At 38.2% G+C, this 17,865-nt stretch overlaps 1 protein-coding gene across 1 annotated transcript in view; it reads right to left on the reverse strand.

Moving 5' to 3' along the window:
- Positions 1 to 3,902: 3,902 nt before the first annotated feature.
- The window catches only part of LOC133523755 (knirps-related protein-like), a 91,365-nt gene continuing 77,402 nt past the window's right edge, over positions 3,903 to 17,865 (reverse strand). Inside the window, exon 3 of the mRNA XM_061859462.1 lies at positions 3,903 to 5,835. Coding sequence (XP_061715446.1) covers positions 4,807 to 5,835 — 1,029 coding nt within the window. The 3' untranslated portion in view covers positions 3,903 to 4,806. The remainder of the gene's footprint in view (positions 5,836 to 17,865) is intronic.

Consider the following 17,865-nt stretch of genomic DNA (forward strand, 5'->3'; position numbering starts at 1 on the left):
CCCAATTGAATTTTTTTTTAAATGGTGTTTTAAACCATATAAGGTTGTAAATAACGCTACGGTAAAGGTTGCTCTTGTAATTTATCTCTTCGACCGACATTTGTCGATGTTAGATTAGCATATCCGATATTGGGCACAAACAGTAACTTGATCGGATGTTCACCCCAGGTTCAACGTTCACCAGCCCATATACCTGGTATTTACACTATAATTTATTTACAAGGATGAGTCACTTGGATTGTAAACTGAATAGATCATCCAATATGGCTACCGGAGTAAAATTAGGACCGAATTTGTGAAAATTCGCAATTTACCATGTCATCCATCGCTGCGACTTTGTAGTCTGACTAAAGAGCTAATTACTAATATTTACAATTCATAAATAATAATTGTCTGTAGTGAAATGTTTTGCTAGCGACATTTGATTGTCACTTGAACATATTTGTTTTTCTTACTCATATATAGGTATTTGATTTGTTCTTAAACTAGTTTTATTTCAGTACAATAATCTAGCATTAAAATCACCGAGGTTTCTAATTAGCTTCGCATCAGGGGAAGCGTACACTCCTTTGCCGCCCTCCTTGTGGTTTAAATAAAAATCGTTATCAGAAGACTTTACTGACTTTAGAACGACCCTGATTTCAGAACCTATGGTCAATTTAATCCATGCCGTACTCAAGGAGCCATAAAAGTGTTGTACACAATTCTTATAGGCATTATTAATTTCGCACCAACTTATTACATTACTTATCCCGCTTTATTAATATTGCTGCCATAACTCTTGCGCACCTGAGACCTGCACCTTTGCTCTAGTCAGTACTAAAGGCTGTAACTACCTATAAGTTTCATATGTACTTGTTACCGTTTGGTTTAGAGCGACGGGCCAGGGGTCAGTGCACATGCGTGCTGGTGATAATAAATAAATAAATAACGTCGCACAGGACGGCCCTCTCTAGGATTCCTTGTCTCGGAAACAGTGCGCTTCCAAAGTGCAGGTCGTAAAGTAGATTAAAGTTTTTGTGATACGTCTTTGAGGTGCAATTCTGGTTAGACTCGGGTAGAAATGTAGCCAGTAATCATACAAACAGAAAACATCGAAAAAGTTCATATTATAGACGGATATATAGTCTAGTCCAGGCCAAATCGCTCAGTTTTTTAATGGCTTCTAAGTTCGTTTGATTATAACCAGACATGTAATATAAGTAGATTCGTAAATCCTCATCATGAAGTAGCCAATGTTCGCTTGACAACTATCCGGAAAAGTAACAAGTGGCTGTGTATGATCAGTTAAGTCTCTACTCCTTTCTCATTCGATATATGCTCCTACTGACCATGTGGTACAATATAATTTTTAGGGTTCCGTAGCCAAATGGCATAAAACGGAACCCTTATAGTTTCGCCATGTCCGTCTGTCTGTCTGTCTGTCTGTCTGTCTGTCTGTCTGTCTGTCTGTCCGAGGCTTTGCTCCGTGGTCGTTAGTGCTAGAAAGCTGAAATTTGGCATGGATATATAAATCAATAAAGCCGACAAAGTCGTACAATAAAATCTAAAAATTTAATGTTTTTTAGGGTACCTCCCCTACACGTAAAGTGGGGGTGAATTTTTTTTTTGCTTCAACCCTAGAGTGTGGGGTATCGTTGGAAAGGTCTTTCAAAACTAATAGGGGTTTTCAAGAAACATTTTTTGATAAAGTGAATATATTCGGAGATAATCGCTCCGAAAGAAAAAAAAAATGTGTCCCCCCCCCTCTAACTTTTGAAACATAGGTCCAAAAAATATGAAAAAAGTAAAGCTTAAGAAAGACATTAAATGAAAACTATAGCGGACATGATCAGTTTAGCTGTTTTTGAGTTATAGCAAAAAGTTTTCCCTTCATAGTAAAAAGACTTACTTTAATTAGGTACTGATTATGCAAATATGCCTATTTGTTTAACTCGGGTGGAAGGTACCGTGTCATCCCTTGGTTAACAATTTACTATACTTTAAGCTCCAGTTTAGCTTATTGTGACGGAAGAGTAACTACGGAACCCTACACTGAGCGTGGCCCGACATGCTCTTGGCCGGTTTTATTTAACATCTTGGGACATCTCGATTCTGATGGTGACATGGCCGTAGCTTAGGCGCATGTCTCATATGTTCTATGATTTCTTGCATCCTTTAGCGGCGTTTCTTAGTTCGCAGGTGACATTTCCTGTGTTCGCAGTTAGTAAACCATAATTATGTTAACGGAATGGTGGCCGCTTTCGGATGAAAGAAGCCCCTGGCGTCCATTGGCTCGTTGGGTGGACGACATTCGGAAAATTGCGGGACACTTCTGGATGCGATTAGCTCAGGATCGGGACAAGTGGCGTACTGGAAGAGAGGCCTATGCTCAGCAGTGGGCGATAAAAGGCTAATATGATGATGATGATGATGAATTACTGTTTGCGTTTTACCAGCACTGTATTTTTTAAATTAGCAGTTATAAAAAAAACTTTTACAAATGTTAAAATCCTGTTTAGTTACCGATTTCTGTAATTCCTATGCAAATACTTTAAAGTTATATTGAGTAAGTACTATAATTTTTATATAGTTTCTAAAAAAAAAAAATTAAAATGTTTTAAAGAAATAATAAATTCATATAATTTTTGACGACCGGTCTGGTCTAGTGGTTGACCCTGCCTATGAAGCCGATGGTCCTGGGTTCGAATACTGCTAAGGGCATTTATTTGTGTGATGATACTGATGATATTTGTTCCTGAGTCATGGACGTTTTCTATGTATTTAAGTATTTGTATATTATATATATCGTTGTCTAAGTACCCACAACACAAGCCTACTTGAGCTTACCGTGGGACTTAGTCAATTGAAGTGTAAGAATGTCCCTATATTTTTTGTGGATTGCCTTGTAAAAAGTTTATAGAAAAAGAAAAACCCATGTACATACTTGTACATTGGTGGTTTCTGGCGGAAATTGAATCCGCAACAATATATATTTATTTTTTATTTTAGGTTTAGTTTTAGTAGTTTTATTTTATAAGTAGTCATAATTTATTTTACTTATATATTTATTTATTTTTTATTTTATATATATTTTTATCAAATTTCTATAAAGAAAAGTAGCAACTATATGTAACTGCATGATTTCTATAGTAATCTAAATTGTATTTTTTTTCTTAATTGCATGTTAATTATAAGATGTAATGTTTTGAAAAGATGTGTCCCGCCGAGTTTCTTGCCGGTTCAATATTGGGATAGCCTCCTAGATAGCAATTGAGGGGGGATTTAAATCTTCTCTGGTCAGAGGTGTAGGGTTAGAGCCGGTGTAGCTTTATTTGACGTTCGTAAGCGCATTGTAATATGCCTACTTGAATAATAAACTATCTTTATCTTTTATCTTTATCTTTAATACTATCAACAATATCAACTAGCATAAGGGCATACTTCCGTTTGGTTTTATTTTTACCCACGACGGAACGGAGACGGTATATGCGTTTGGGGTGAGAGGATGTTTGTGCAAATCTATGTTGTCATTTTTCTTAAAAACTACTAGTCTGATTTTGATGCGGTTTTAAGTGATGGGTTCTGGTTTGATTGGTTTCTTAGATAGGTGTTACGGTGACAACTCACCAGAGGGCGCTGCAGTAAACATTTATTTGTGCATCCTTTTGCAACTACGTTTTAACCGTCGTGGGTATTTTCAAAAAAAATAATTTTGTTTTTATATTAGAGTGCAATAGTCTTTCTACTACCATTTGGTTTCAATTACATCGATAACTTAAATTTGATAAGTTCCTTTTTTTCTTTTGGGTGGCAATTTAGTATACCTCTTTTTGTATATATGTAGATATTTAATATATGTCTGATGATGGTCATAATTATTCAAAATCGTAATTTAACGAATGGGGTGAAAATATACAAAATTTCGAGTGCATCAATATTTTATTTTGTACGCTCCGCTACATCTCATTATTAAAACACGCTAACTACAATTATATTTACAAACAAACAAACAAGCCTATTGTCTCACAACAGTATTATATATGAGTATGTGTCTTGTGACTAATTTCACTACATTTGAGTACATTATCGAAGCTTCGCACGTAATATTGAGCAAATACAGGAATGTATTGTTCTAAAACATTACAAAGTTATTTCGGCCGGTGGCGAAAATATTAACTAATATAATTACGTACTAATTTCAAGTCTACAATTCGATTACATCGATTTGCCACTGGCGTAAATAAATTTGTATTGTTTAAACCCTTTTAACGCCTAAGTCATTTAGACCACCGCACGCAACGTTGGGTCGCGTTAATGTTTATAAATCGATACTAACTCACACAGCAATTGGAATGTATAGTTGTACAAATAATATTTAAAATTGATTAAAACAACTTAAAAGTACGGATAGAGCTCACAATGCACCCGAAGTCTCCAAACTCAAAAAAACACTCCAAATTCTACTACAATTGAATAAATTATATTCGAATTATCAAAAAACATACGTAAGAATTTCCTTTTTACAAAAATAATGGAGCTGTCTCCATTTACATAATTAAAACGAACTAGTATTCTAAGCTTAGTTTACAAAATAATTTATTATTTACATTCGTTTTGTACATACCGTTCGAGTACCAATAACATTTTAATTACTTGCTACTTAAATTACGTATTTGGATAGACTCTTTCAAGCGATAACAATTTCACAAAACAACTGCCGTAAGTCTGGTCCTACTTATCTTTAAAATCACAATCCGATTTACTGGCCTTTAATTATTCACTGACGCTATTAAAGGTTTCGACGGCACTAAAGGACCCTTCGAATCAGACTTTGGTGGTAAGGTCCAGAGGGTGGAGTTTAATCCTGTTGATTTCGGGGAATGTGACATCTTCATCCTCGCTGGCTGAACCCGCGCCGCTGCCAGAGTGGTTGTCATCGTGATCGTGAGCTATCACTTCGCTATCGTCTGATCTTCGCCTCGCTGAGCTTGACCGCCCATCAGATTTCACGGATAAGTCCATTGGGTTTTCCTGCAAAGGAGATTCACTTGTTCTCCGCTCAGCCGGAGGCGTAGGCACAAACTCTGCTTCAGGAATCACTTCTTCTTGAGGTGGCGGCTGCACTGACCGCTGTTGTTTCAGGATTTCATCCAAGAAGAAACGCTTCGACGAGTCAGCGTTGTGGTCATCAATTCTGACATCATTGTTGTTTTCCGCAGCTTGCCTCAAAGCTGCGTGGTCAAGCAGATGCCTCGAGTACAACGGATGGAAACCTGGAGGGAACAGCAGGGGATGGTTCGCCGCGAACGGGCTGAAAGGTGGCGGGGTAAGGAACGGCGAGTGGGGAAAGTGGGGCAAGGACATGTTGGCTAACGGCATGGGGATAAATGTGTCCCGGGGAGGCGTGAGTGGTCTTTCTTGTCTCTGCGTAATTCTATGTTTTTCGTCTAATTTGGGGGACGAGCCACTGCGATGAGAATCGGGGCTACCGGAGCAGGGTGGTTTGTATTCATCCAGGCCTAGTAGAGCCAGTTCTTCTTTTGTCCTCGGTCTGGCTAGTCCGGGAAATAGGTGAGGAGGGAATGGCGGCGCTAGATGGTGGGGTGATTGTGGCACTCTGGGAGGCGATCTAGATTGTGCCGCTTGTTGCTGCTCTTGAAGGAGGCAATGGATCTTAAACCAGTTGGATCTCCTGCCATATCTGGAGCCGGACTTGGACATGCCGACGAGAAGGCACTTGCGGAGCCGGCAGGCCTTGCAAGCCGTCCTGTTCTTCTTGTTGATGACGCACTCGCCGTTGTTCTTGCACTCCGTGATGGAACCGAGGTTGTTGTACGATCGCCCGAAGAAGCTCTGTAAAGAAGAAACACAGGGTTAGACATATGACGATATGACAAAATTTTGGTCTTAGATTTTGGGTGAAGTCCTAAATTAAATTTGAATTGCTCATCACATAACGGAGGCTTAGCACTTATGCAATACTGTAACTATTTGATGAAAAGCCTGCAATTTATGAAATTATCGATGCTTTAAAACCATTACCTCTTAAATATTATCCTATTAACTATTATTAAATCTAAATATAACGATTATGTTTAAGTGCATTTATTTTACAGCTGAGCATTGCTGGGTTTACAGCTTTTCAAAGCAATGTTAAACTTGTGTTTATGACGGTGAGATACTACCTGGATTGCTGCGTTTATTGATATCGGAAACAAACTAAAATCCACTGTCGGGGTCAAAAAATATCAATGAATGTCTTGGCGTTCAATCGATTTCCAGCGGTTCTCTTAAGACAAAAACTAAACAACAAGAAATAAATGTAAAACCTGGTCATTAAAATAAATAAATAATTGGTCATGGGATATATTGTACCTATCTTGAGAGTCAAATTTCTAACAAGGTTCTTAGGAGGTTAAATGGAATAGAATATAAGTAGTATAGGTGAGGCATGGCATTGTTGCGTAACAGTGTTTGAATCTTTTATCCATCCAGCCCTCGACAAAAGACTGTCGCATTTGGTCCAAAAATACAACTTCACGACAAGCAATAAAGAAATCAAAAGTCCATCGAAGCCCGGCGACCTAAAGACACGTTTACACGGCCGGCTGCCCGTCGAGTAGCCCCGAGAGTGAAAATCCTAAGACGTCATTTCCCGTGGAAATGGGCCACGCTCCGGCGGTCACTTTGTTTCTGCGACCTTGCGTTATGTAAGGCATGGCTACTGGTTCGGAAACGGTTTGGAATTAACAACATTGGGCCGTTTTTGGTGAAGGTATAGTCAGCGTCAATAGTAGCAACTACGACGAACGACCGACACGCCACAACAACAAAAGTATCTGTAAGGACGCACCAAAAGTATCCTGCCAATTTCTAATAGTTTTGCAAGTAGTCGAAATATATATCTACAGTTCGCGTACAAATATATAAGTCACAATCAGTTTATGTGCATATTTCTATACATATCTCTTTTTGTAAAGCTATTAGAGAATGGTTGAAATGCGTAGTCTCATCTGCTACTATTGATTGGATTGTACAGGCAACATTAAATTATGTATATCGTCGCGTCAGTCGTGCTGTGCCATATGAAACATTTCAATTCATTTTAAGTCGAATATTTTGTACTATCATACCGAATAAAATATGATATACTCATCATATTCATAATGGCGAATCAAGCTTACAGCATTTAGACTTTAAGTACTTATCCAAGCCTTAGTAGGCGAATCAAGCTTAGCGTAATAAGCCTAATAAGAATAATTAGCCTCATAATGCTTGGATACTAAAAGTCTAAATGCTCTATACTTTTTAAAATCAAATGATTTCCAGTCCATTCGTTTCGTTAAGAAGACCCCAACGGTTCGGTCAGTATAGCATTTATAGGCTGGTCTGTGGAAATAATCATAAATTACATATAAATTACCTTACACTTGCATCTACCGAGCAAAACTTTCCCGTCGTCATTTGACCTCCGGATGCCCAGGTCCAGTTAGGTACCGGTAAAGTTCGAGAATTAATAATCTGGATCTAAAATAGGCTAGCCTTGTTAGATAATTACACTTTAATATGAAAATTCAATTCCTGCAACAGATTATGTGAGCTGTCACTTATGTCAAAGTTGGTCGCGTTCACGATTTATAGATTTATCGTTACGATTCTTTTAATGTACGTATATTCTACAAATTCGTTGTATAAAGTTATTTCTTTACTTTCCGATTTGTATGTGATGTGTCTAATGATGTGTCACTTTTTAAAAATATTTATTGTAAATATTGTGTTACGCTTCGTGCTGTACACGGTCATGGCCCCGAATGAAGACCAGCGCTAGCCCAGCCAGGCTAGCACCATGCTGTCGGGACCATTTCGAGGCTTATATGTTATGTTATGTTACTTGGTGTTTTCTTTTTTACTTTGCCACGAATAAACACTCTCTTCTCTACTCTACTCTACTCTAAAAAAGTTTGTATTTATAATATATTTAAGAGAAAAGCATTTTTGTGATTATCCTCGATTGATATGTGTTTTTTTTTGCGAAATTGCAATTAAATATTGTTATAAGTATACAGATTACGTTGTAATTGATATTGTAACGAAAAAGTTGTTCATCGTTAAGAAACTATTCTGTAATAATAGTAAAAGAATCTATGACAGTTCCCAATTTGACCACCGGGAAACATTTACATCCAAGAAAATCATCATGAGTCTGAATTTATTTGACTTCAAACTTTAAATTGCTACTGTTAAGGTAGAATTTAAATAGTTTTTCAAATGGAATTGTGTCTTTTTAGTTTTGAGTTGTAAAAGGCATTGCCAAAACAGTTGCGCGCACATCGTTGAATAGCAAGTGGGATGCACCGGGCGTCATAGATTAAGCGTTTGAACCGAAACAATGCCATCTTAACTGCGCGTGAGTTGAATTTTATTGCGATTATTGTAAATGTTTGCATTTTTGGGAGTGTTACTTACGATAGAGACTCAACTGTAAAACGAGTACATCTAAAAATGTACAAGAATATAATTAGTCTGAGTTCCAAAAACTAATTCAAAATATTGTATTTTTCAGGACACAATGGACTTACTGACTGAAAATATAAGCTATAAGTCATGAGCTATATAAATGTATGTATATTACAATTGAGTCTAAAATATCATGAAAAATTACCTAAAATGACCATTAGAGCGCGATCTTTATTGAGAAATTTAAAAAATATATTGCATCTACTAAAATGTTGATCTTATTAACGATTTTTATTTAAAAATATCGGGTTCGATGCCGAAAAATAGTATCCATTAGCTCGAGACGTGTAATAAGGACACTATCATATATATCAAGATTATCTATTATGAAAGATCAGTAGATTAAGGTAAATGCAAGTATTAATGGCGTCGAATGGGCCGCAATTAATGCAGATAAGGGCGCCGCATGCGTTATACTAATTGCGTCATATGTCCAAGCCTTGTTAAGGAAATGCCATATAGAGATTATAGAGTATATACCTAGCAAAGAAGCTCACAGGCTTGTTAAGGGACTGTTTGGATTCAGACTAACCAGCAAAAATCCGGTCAGTAATGTATCGCTTTTTGTCATTTCAGCAATGTAGTCGGCAGTAATGTTGCGCTGCGGTACTGCAGCAGTAATGTTGGTGAAGGTAAATAGTACCTTTCTCAGGTATGTGACACGGGCTAAAGTGGTTTCATAGTTTTAATGTTACTTTATTGGGTAAATCTTATTTTTGATTCTTGTGAGTTGTTTAAATAGTTTTTTTTTCGATTTTTAAGACAACATTTTCTGTGGCATGTCTTTTTTACAGAAGGGGGTAGGCAAAATATCAGTTCTAATACAAACATTATATTTAATGTTTAATAAAAGTCATTATAATTGGATCAATAAATATCAGGTATTATGGGTTTTAATTGACAGAATAATTATAGATTTTTATGCTCGCGTAAAATATACGCTAAAATTATAGCAGTTATTAAAACAGATATTATAAAAAAAACCGGACAAGTGCGACTCGCCCACTGATGGTTCGACACAAAATAAATTCTTTTTTATTAATATATTTAAAAAAATTCGGTTCAAATTATTTTTTGTCTGATTTTTCTTTATAGGAAGTGTAAGACGGGAAGGACCCTATAAATTTTGATTCCCTTGAGAGTGTCGACATGTACGATTTTTGGCGACATAAACGATCATATCCTTTTTTACGTTAACTTAGACGTTTGGTTTTTTCACAGCTTTAAGGGACTGTAGACCTAAGGTTTTAATTTTAACTCGATACCTTTACGCGTTCCCGAGATAAAGGGTCTTGACAGATAGACGGACGGACGTATGGATGGACGGACAGAAAACAATCTTATTCCGGGTTCCGTTTTTTCCTTTTGAGGTATGGAACCCTAAAAAGACTGTTTTAATGAATACAAAGTCAATTAAAGCAATTATGTGAAATTATGTATATTTAAGCGCTTACAAACTGCTCAGTTGTACAAAAAAGGTTAAATCCATGAATACAGTTTAGGCATTATTGACTACACGTGACTTGAACTCTGTTTTTGTTTCAGATACTTTATTAGTTACCTAATCGACCTGAATTTCTACCAATTTTAAACAAAAAATTACAGATCGGTCTGACAAACTGGAGCAATCGACCACTTCAGTATTTGGAATATAAAAACAGTACTCTCTGACCAATAGTACTTGTTTTGGATTGATAAAAAGTATATTGCTAATTTTCACTTAAACCATAATAAATCTGTACTTAGCGCCTCTTTCGTGGGGACCCTGAGTCCTCGCATAAACAACGTTAGGAAAGACGTTGCTAAAGTTACCCGACCTCTGCCCGCTGCCCCTTGGCACCTTTCATTATTATTCATTTATTGCCTTCGTTACTTTCTGCTAATTTACGAGGTTCGGCGCACAACGCACAACGTGTGGTGACATCTATCGATTAGGCAGTGAATTAGTGGAAGTCTTTTAGTGCTATTAGGGTTTCAATTGATTGATGTTTAGATAACAGATAGCGGTGCCTAGTTGTTAGTAGAACTTGTGGTGACATCTGGTGGGATTTTTAGTATAAACTAGTAGAGTGAGTTTCAAATAAGCAGGCTTTTAAGATGGAGATGATGTATTTTCTAATAATATTATATTCAAAAACTGGGTTTAGCTTGACCAGTATTATAATTATGATCACGCGCCATGTTACAGAATTTCATTGGAAGTAATGTCTTCATACTTTACGGAACTGACACCATATAAATAAGAATAACAGCCCCTCTTGACAATGATCATATACTACTGGTCAGTCTTTAGCTAGACTAGCTGTAGCCATTCTTAAATTGGTCGTTGTTACCTATGTAAAGTACATAGGCAACTTCCCCGAGAGGAAGGATTCCCAAAAATAAAATGTTTAAATACAATCGAATAACATATCGTGAAAATCTGTTCAGTAGTTTAGTCGTGACATGGGAACATGTAACGCTTTTAAAATAGGTGTATAAATCATAAATCATCCCATTCACTATCAGTTTCATGTACAACTACGTCAAAATGAAACAAATCAGCCTCGAACTACCTCGCAAAAAATACACGATCATTTTAATAAGACTTGTCATTTTATCCACTTCCATACCATACTATAACCGACCGTATTTATAACGTATTAGAGTAGGTATTTGATTGCATTTCGAAGAGGATGAGCAGGCGCAGAGTTGAAGGCAAGAGCGATAAATTTCGCGTCGCCTAGGCAGCGACAAGCGGCCAGACACGAATATGTACTGACAGGAGGGCTGTGGTAATATTTGCTACATTATTGAACGATGCTTTATGATGTTTATTAATTTGATGTGGAAATAAAATTTGCATAGGTTTTTGTACATGTTACTTGAAATGTATGCTATAATAATTAATATGCCGAGCGTAGCAAAGGTTTCAGTTTCAGCTTGATAATAATGCTTGCACTTACTTATACTTACGTTCTCTACAGGTCGTATTTCTCAGCCGCGTCTTTTGAAATTTTGTGAGAAGGTTTGATAATTGCATGTTTTTTTTGTCGAATCAGTTTAAATTGTTTCCAAAATTATGGGAGCGATGGTAGTTCGTGAGGTATACGCCTCACAGAGCCGCTTGTTAAATTAAGTGTCTAGCGAAAAGAGCTTGTATCATGTTACGTATTTTATAGAAATTTAAAGCGCGCGGTTGTATTATGCGATAACGGAATGTAGGAAAAATGACAATGCGCTTACCGCTGCGTTTACCGCGTAAAATAATATAGTGACATTAGATTATTTGATGTAAAATGGATGTACGGCAAACGCAAATGCGATAACCGTAGCGTTGAACGCGATAAACGCTGCGCTTATCACATAAAAAACCGAGCAGTATACTTGCAAAGGTATATTATATAATATCTATTCCTGACGACATACTCTATTTTATTGACTTTATTCTCATACTAATACAGTGCCAGATGTTATAATGATGGCCACCATTTACACCTTTATAAATTGAATTTCCATGTTAACAGCTTTTCAAGTAATTTAATTATGAATAAAACCATGACAGCGGTAGGTCCTTTTAATTGCCCGTTGTTCGTCATTTTGGACTTATTTTATGTTGACACACATTAGTTTATTGTAATCATTATTTATAGTTAATAAAATACATTGATTTTATGTTCTGTGCTCTAGAATATGGTGATAATGTATTATTTTTATGAACCAAAGATTTGTTGTATGAATCGAGTCTTTATGTCAAACCAGTAAGAACCTATGTACATTTATCATGATGAAATTAAAACATGCTATTGTTAATAAAGTCTCCTTTTTGCATTAATATACTTAAAAGATGAAACCAGATTTTAATGCCTATTATGTTATGAGAACGATTCACCCAACCGCATCGATAATACGATTAAATAATGGCAAAGTAAAATTTGGTATTTGTAGTAAAAATTAAAACGAAACCATTTGCTACCTTAAATCTAGAAATACTAGGAATTCAGAAAGTAAAGGCAGCCTTGTTTCCATTAAGAGCTTCAGGCTCCAAACACACCAATATACCTAGGTCAAAGCACTAAACCTCTTATCAACGTCATTGTCATAAAAACCTGAGTATACCAAGATTTACGTAAACACCATAAAATTGCTTATTCGTCACTTACGTTATCGTCGTAACTATAACGAGCATTTAGTACCGAGACGGCTACAAAGTAGGGTCCATAAAGAAGAACCCGCAACACCATTAGGACCCCATAAATGAGGGATAAAAGCGTGTTGCAGATTTTCTGCTTATTTTGCTGAGTTTACCTACCGCAGCGCGATCGGGACTAGATTGTGGAATAAAAAAGGGAAGGACTGAAAAGATTGCTTCCAGACTAGCATATTATCTGCGCGTATAAGGCTTTAAGGCTGTCCAAAGTTCAATAGGTGACTATACGCAAGCATCGTCAGTTTTACGCACTAAGACGTCAGTCACTTGTTCAAGGGAACACGCCGGAATAAGTGAGTATACGGAAAAACGCTGATAAGCTAAATATTGTTTATAGTTATACACGGTGAAAAGTACATGCTACCAAGAGTAGGCCCCTAATGCAAACATTGAAACCCTAGCGAGAGTTACTGGTAAATAACGTGTCATTCTGCTATTCGCAAATTGATTAGAAGGTCGAACGAAACATGATGAATTATGTATCGGGAATGTCAATTACTTGTGTGAACCTTTTGAGTCTGGCGAAAGAGGTAGTTTCTCAGAGATGTCACTTTCACTTTTGAAATTAAAGTGCTGAATTCACATTGACATCCTTCAAAACACTAATTTTAAATACCATAAACAATTTGCAGGTTCATTTGCCTGACAAATAGTCGGCATAGACAAACCGGACTCGTCCAATCAGCTAACCCACACAAACAGGCGTGAGAACACCATAGATAACAGCGATAACTTTTATTTTGACCTCCACAACGGTAGTACCAACCGTCATAACTTTACCATTTACACGCAAAATGCATTTAAATTTATTCTCAGTGGCGCTAGCTTTAAGGTTGCATATTGACTGGTAGTGTTCTCAAAAATGGAACAGAGATGGGCCATAGAGAACGCGAGCGCTTGTCATCCTTAGTTTGCGTTCGGAAGCAGTGACCTGTACAGTTCTCGAGATGTTTTGATTGCGGCTGACATTCGAATACAATCGATTATTCGTGTTACCGATCATTCGACTAACGTGATTCGATTGCGCTCGATTTTCAGCCATCAATCAACGCGGAAGCGAATTTTGGCAGTCTTGGGCGATGATTGAAATCGTATATCATCGGGTAGTTGATTGGCTATGGATAGTTAAGGAAACTGGAAATTTATTATGAAATCTTCAAGTAAGATATATCTCTAAGCAAAGAACCCAAAACTAGCGCTCAGACATATTGAAATATCTAGTTATATATAGTTTATATGTACACATCAATTGTAATTGAAAATAGTTTTCAGGGTACTAACGCCACTGTACAGTTGGCCTTGTTACACTTACGTAATAAGGCGAAAAATAGAAACATATTTTTTACGTCCACTTTAAGAGTCCTTATTCCTACAGACGAGCGTATTTTGTAAAATGCTTCCTTTTTCATTCAAGATTACGACGTAACTATTAGTATTTATTCAAAAACTGATAACGTACTTAAATAATCGTTTCCTAAACTAGGGGCTCCAACAGTTCAAATTTTCATTTTCTCTTTTAAACCTCTTTTTTAATGAGGTTTTTTGGGAGTCTTTTCCAAATTTTGCAGTGAGATGTGGCGTTTCGGTTCTCAATTTTGCTATAAAAAAGAATCATTTGGTACATGAATGACTACAATTTGATTCAACATATCTCGTACGAGGGGCTGGAATGATTAACAATCGAAAATTCATTTGAAAAAACTGATAAAATACCTTCCGAGTTTTCTTCATTTTTTTGGCGAAAACAGGGTTTTATTATATTTTATTTCCGCAAATTGTACGCATATTTTGCTTTAAAAATAATATTGTAGCAAACTGTAACTTTATGTTAACCTATAAAAAAAAAATCGTAACTATGGGACCTACATTGCCGTAAATTTATATTTTTTTAAAACACGTATAAATCACGCAGCAGCGACGCCCCGCTCTCAGTCCGCGCGGAGCGCGCTTAGAGGACGGACCTGTGCTCGATTGTCAGGCATTCGTTGCGATCGTAATCAGCTACGGAGTTCCGAGAAGTGCTATATACTGCGATTAGAAAATCTTAATAAAAGTTCATTTTTTACAGTATGCCAAACAGACTCGCTTATTGATGGATTTTCAGTGTTACTTTTTTTTAATACTAAGTCGGTGGCAAACAAGCATACGGCCCGCATATGTACGCCTGCAACTCCAGAGGAGTTACATGCGCGTTGCCGACCATAACCCCCTCCCGCCCCTCGTTGAGCTCTGGCAACCTTACTCACCGGCAGGAACACAACACTATGAGTAAGGTCTAGTGTTATTTGGCTGCGATTTTCTGAAAAACGCATTTTCACTTGAAATTACGTTAGGGTTTGCATTATTATTTTTGACCCGGATGAAGTCCAAGTTCTCATGATGGAGTCAGGAGTTGGTCACCAGAACTCCTAATCTACTAATTATAATCCCATCGTGTTTGGGCTCAAAAGATTTGCCCTGACGAACACCATCGATCTAGATGAGGTCCAGGGTCTCATGATGGAGTCAGGAGTTGGTCACTAGAACTCCTAATCTACTCATTATAATTCCATCGTGTTTGGGCTCAACAGAGTTGCCCTGACGAGCACCTTCAATCTAGATGAGGTCCAGGGTCTCATGATGGAGTCAGGAGCTGGTCACCAGAACTCCTAATGTACTCATCATAACTCCATCGTGTTTGGGTTCAATAGAGTTGCCCTGACGAGCACCATCAATCTAGATGAGGTCCAGGGTCTCATGATGGAGTCAGGAGCTGGTCACCTTAACTCCTAATCTACTCATCATAACTCCATCGTGTTTGGGCTCAATAGATTTGCCCTGATGAACACCATCGATCTAGATGAGGCCCAGGGTCTCATGATGGAGTCAGGAGTTGGTCACCAGAACTCCTAAACTACTCATCATAACCTCATCGTGTTCGGGCTCAATAGATTTGCCCTGACGAGCATCATCAATCTAGATAAAGTCCAGGGTCTCATGATGGAGTCAGGAGTTGGTCACTAGAACTCCTAATCTACTCATTATAATTCCAACGTGTTTGGGCTCAAAAGATTTGCCCTGATGAGCACCATCGATCTAGATGAGGTCCAGGATCTCATGATGGAGTCAGGAGTAGGTCACCAGAACTCCTACTCTACTCATCATAACTCCATCGTGTTTGGGCTCAATAGAGTTGCCCTGACGAGCACCTTCAATCTAGATGAGGTCCAGGGTCTCATGATGGAGTCAGGAGCTGGTCACCAGAACTCCTAATCTACTCATCATAACTCCATCGTGTTTGGGTTCAGTAGAGTTGCCCTGACGAGCACCATCAATCTAGATGAGGTCCAGGGTCTCATGATGGAGTCAGGAGCTGGTCACCAGAACTCCTAATCTACTCATCATAACTCCATCGTGTTTGGGCTCAAAAAATTTGCCCTGACGAGCACCATCGATCTAGATGAGGTCCAGGGTCTCATGATGGAGTCAGGAGTAGGTCACTAGAACTCCTAATCTACTCATTATAATTCCAACGTGTTTGGGCTCAAAAGATTTGCCCTGATGAGCACCATCGATCTAGATGAGGTCCAGGATCTCATGATGGAGTCAGGAGTAGGTCACCAGAACTCCTACTCTACTCATCATAACTCCATCGTGTTTGGGCTCAATAGATTTGCCCTGACGAGCATCATCAATCTAGATAAAGTCCAGGGTCTCATGATGGAGTCAGGAGTTGGTCACTAGAACTCCTAATCTACTCATTATAATTCCAACGTGTTTGGGCTCAAAAGATTTGCCCTGATGAGCACCATCGATCTAGATGAGGTCCAGGGTCTCATGATGGAGTCAGGAGTTGCTCACCAGAACTCCTAATCTACTCATCATAACTCCATCGTGTTTGGGCTCAATAGATTTGCCCTGATGAACACCATCGATCTAGATGAGGTCCAGGGTCTCATGATGGAGTCAGGAGTTGGTCACCAGAACTCCTAAACTACTCATCATAACCTCATCGTGTTTGGGCTCAATAGATTTGCCCTGACGAGCATCATCAATCTAGATAAAGTCCAGGGTCTCATGATGGAGTCAAGAGTTGGTCACTAGAACTCCTAATCTACTCATTATAATTCCAACGTGTTTGGGCTCAAAAGATTTGCCCTGACGAGCACCATCGATCTAGATGAGGTCCAGGGTCTCATGATGGAGTCAGGAGTTGGTCACCAGAACTCCTAATCTACTCATCATAACTCCATCGTGTTTGGGCTCAATAGAGTTGCCCTGACGAGCACCATCAATCTAGATCAGGTCCAGGGTCTCATGATGGACTCAGGAGTTGATCACCAGAACTCCTAGTCTATTCATCATAACTCCATCGTGTTTGGGCTCAAAAGATTTGCCCTGACGAGTACCATCGATCTAGATTAAGTCGAGGGTCTCATGATGGACTCAGTAGTTGGTCACCAGAACTCCTAATCTATTCATCATAATGGTAATTTGATGGTGCTTGTCGGAGTAAATCTATTGAGCACAAACACGATGGAGTTATGATAAATAGATTACGAGTTCTGGTGACAAACTCCTGACTCCATCATGAGACCCTGGACTTCATCTAGATCGATGGTACTCGTCAGGGCAAATCTTTTGAGCCCAAACACGATGGAATTATAATGAGTAGATTAGGAGTTCTAGTGACCAACTCCTGACTCCATCATGAGACCCTGGACTTTATCTAGATTGATGATGCTCGTCAGGGCAAATCTATTGAGCCCAAACACGATGAGGTTATGATGAGTAGTTTAGGAGTTCTGGTGACCAGCTCCTGACTCCATCATGAGACCCTGGACCTCATCTAGATTGATGGTGCTCGTCAGGGCAACTCTATTGAACCCAAACACGATGGAGTTATGATAAATAGATTACGAGTTCTGGTGACCAACTCCTGACTCCATCATGAGACCCTGGACTTCATCTAGATCGATGGTACTCGTCAGGGCAAATCTTTTGAGCCCAAACACGATGGAATTATAATGAGTAGATTAGGAGTTCTAGTGACCAACTCCTGACTCCATCATGAGAACCTGAACATCATCTAGATTGATGGTGCTTGTGAGGGCAAATCTATTGAGCCCAAACACGATGGAGTTATGATGAGTAGATTAGGAATTATGGTGACCAACTCCTGACTCCATCATGAGACC

Source organism: Cydia pomonella, chromosome 12 (assembly GCF_033807575.1).
Source record: "Cydia pomonella isolate Wapato2018A chromosome 12, ilCydPomo1, whole genome shotgun sequence".
Lineage (NCBI taxonomy): Eukaryota > Metazoa > Arthropoda > Insecta > Lepidoptera > Tortricidae > Cydia > Cydia pomonella.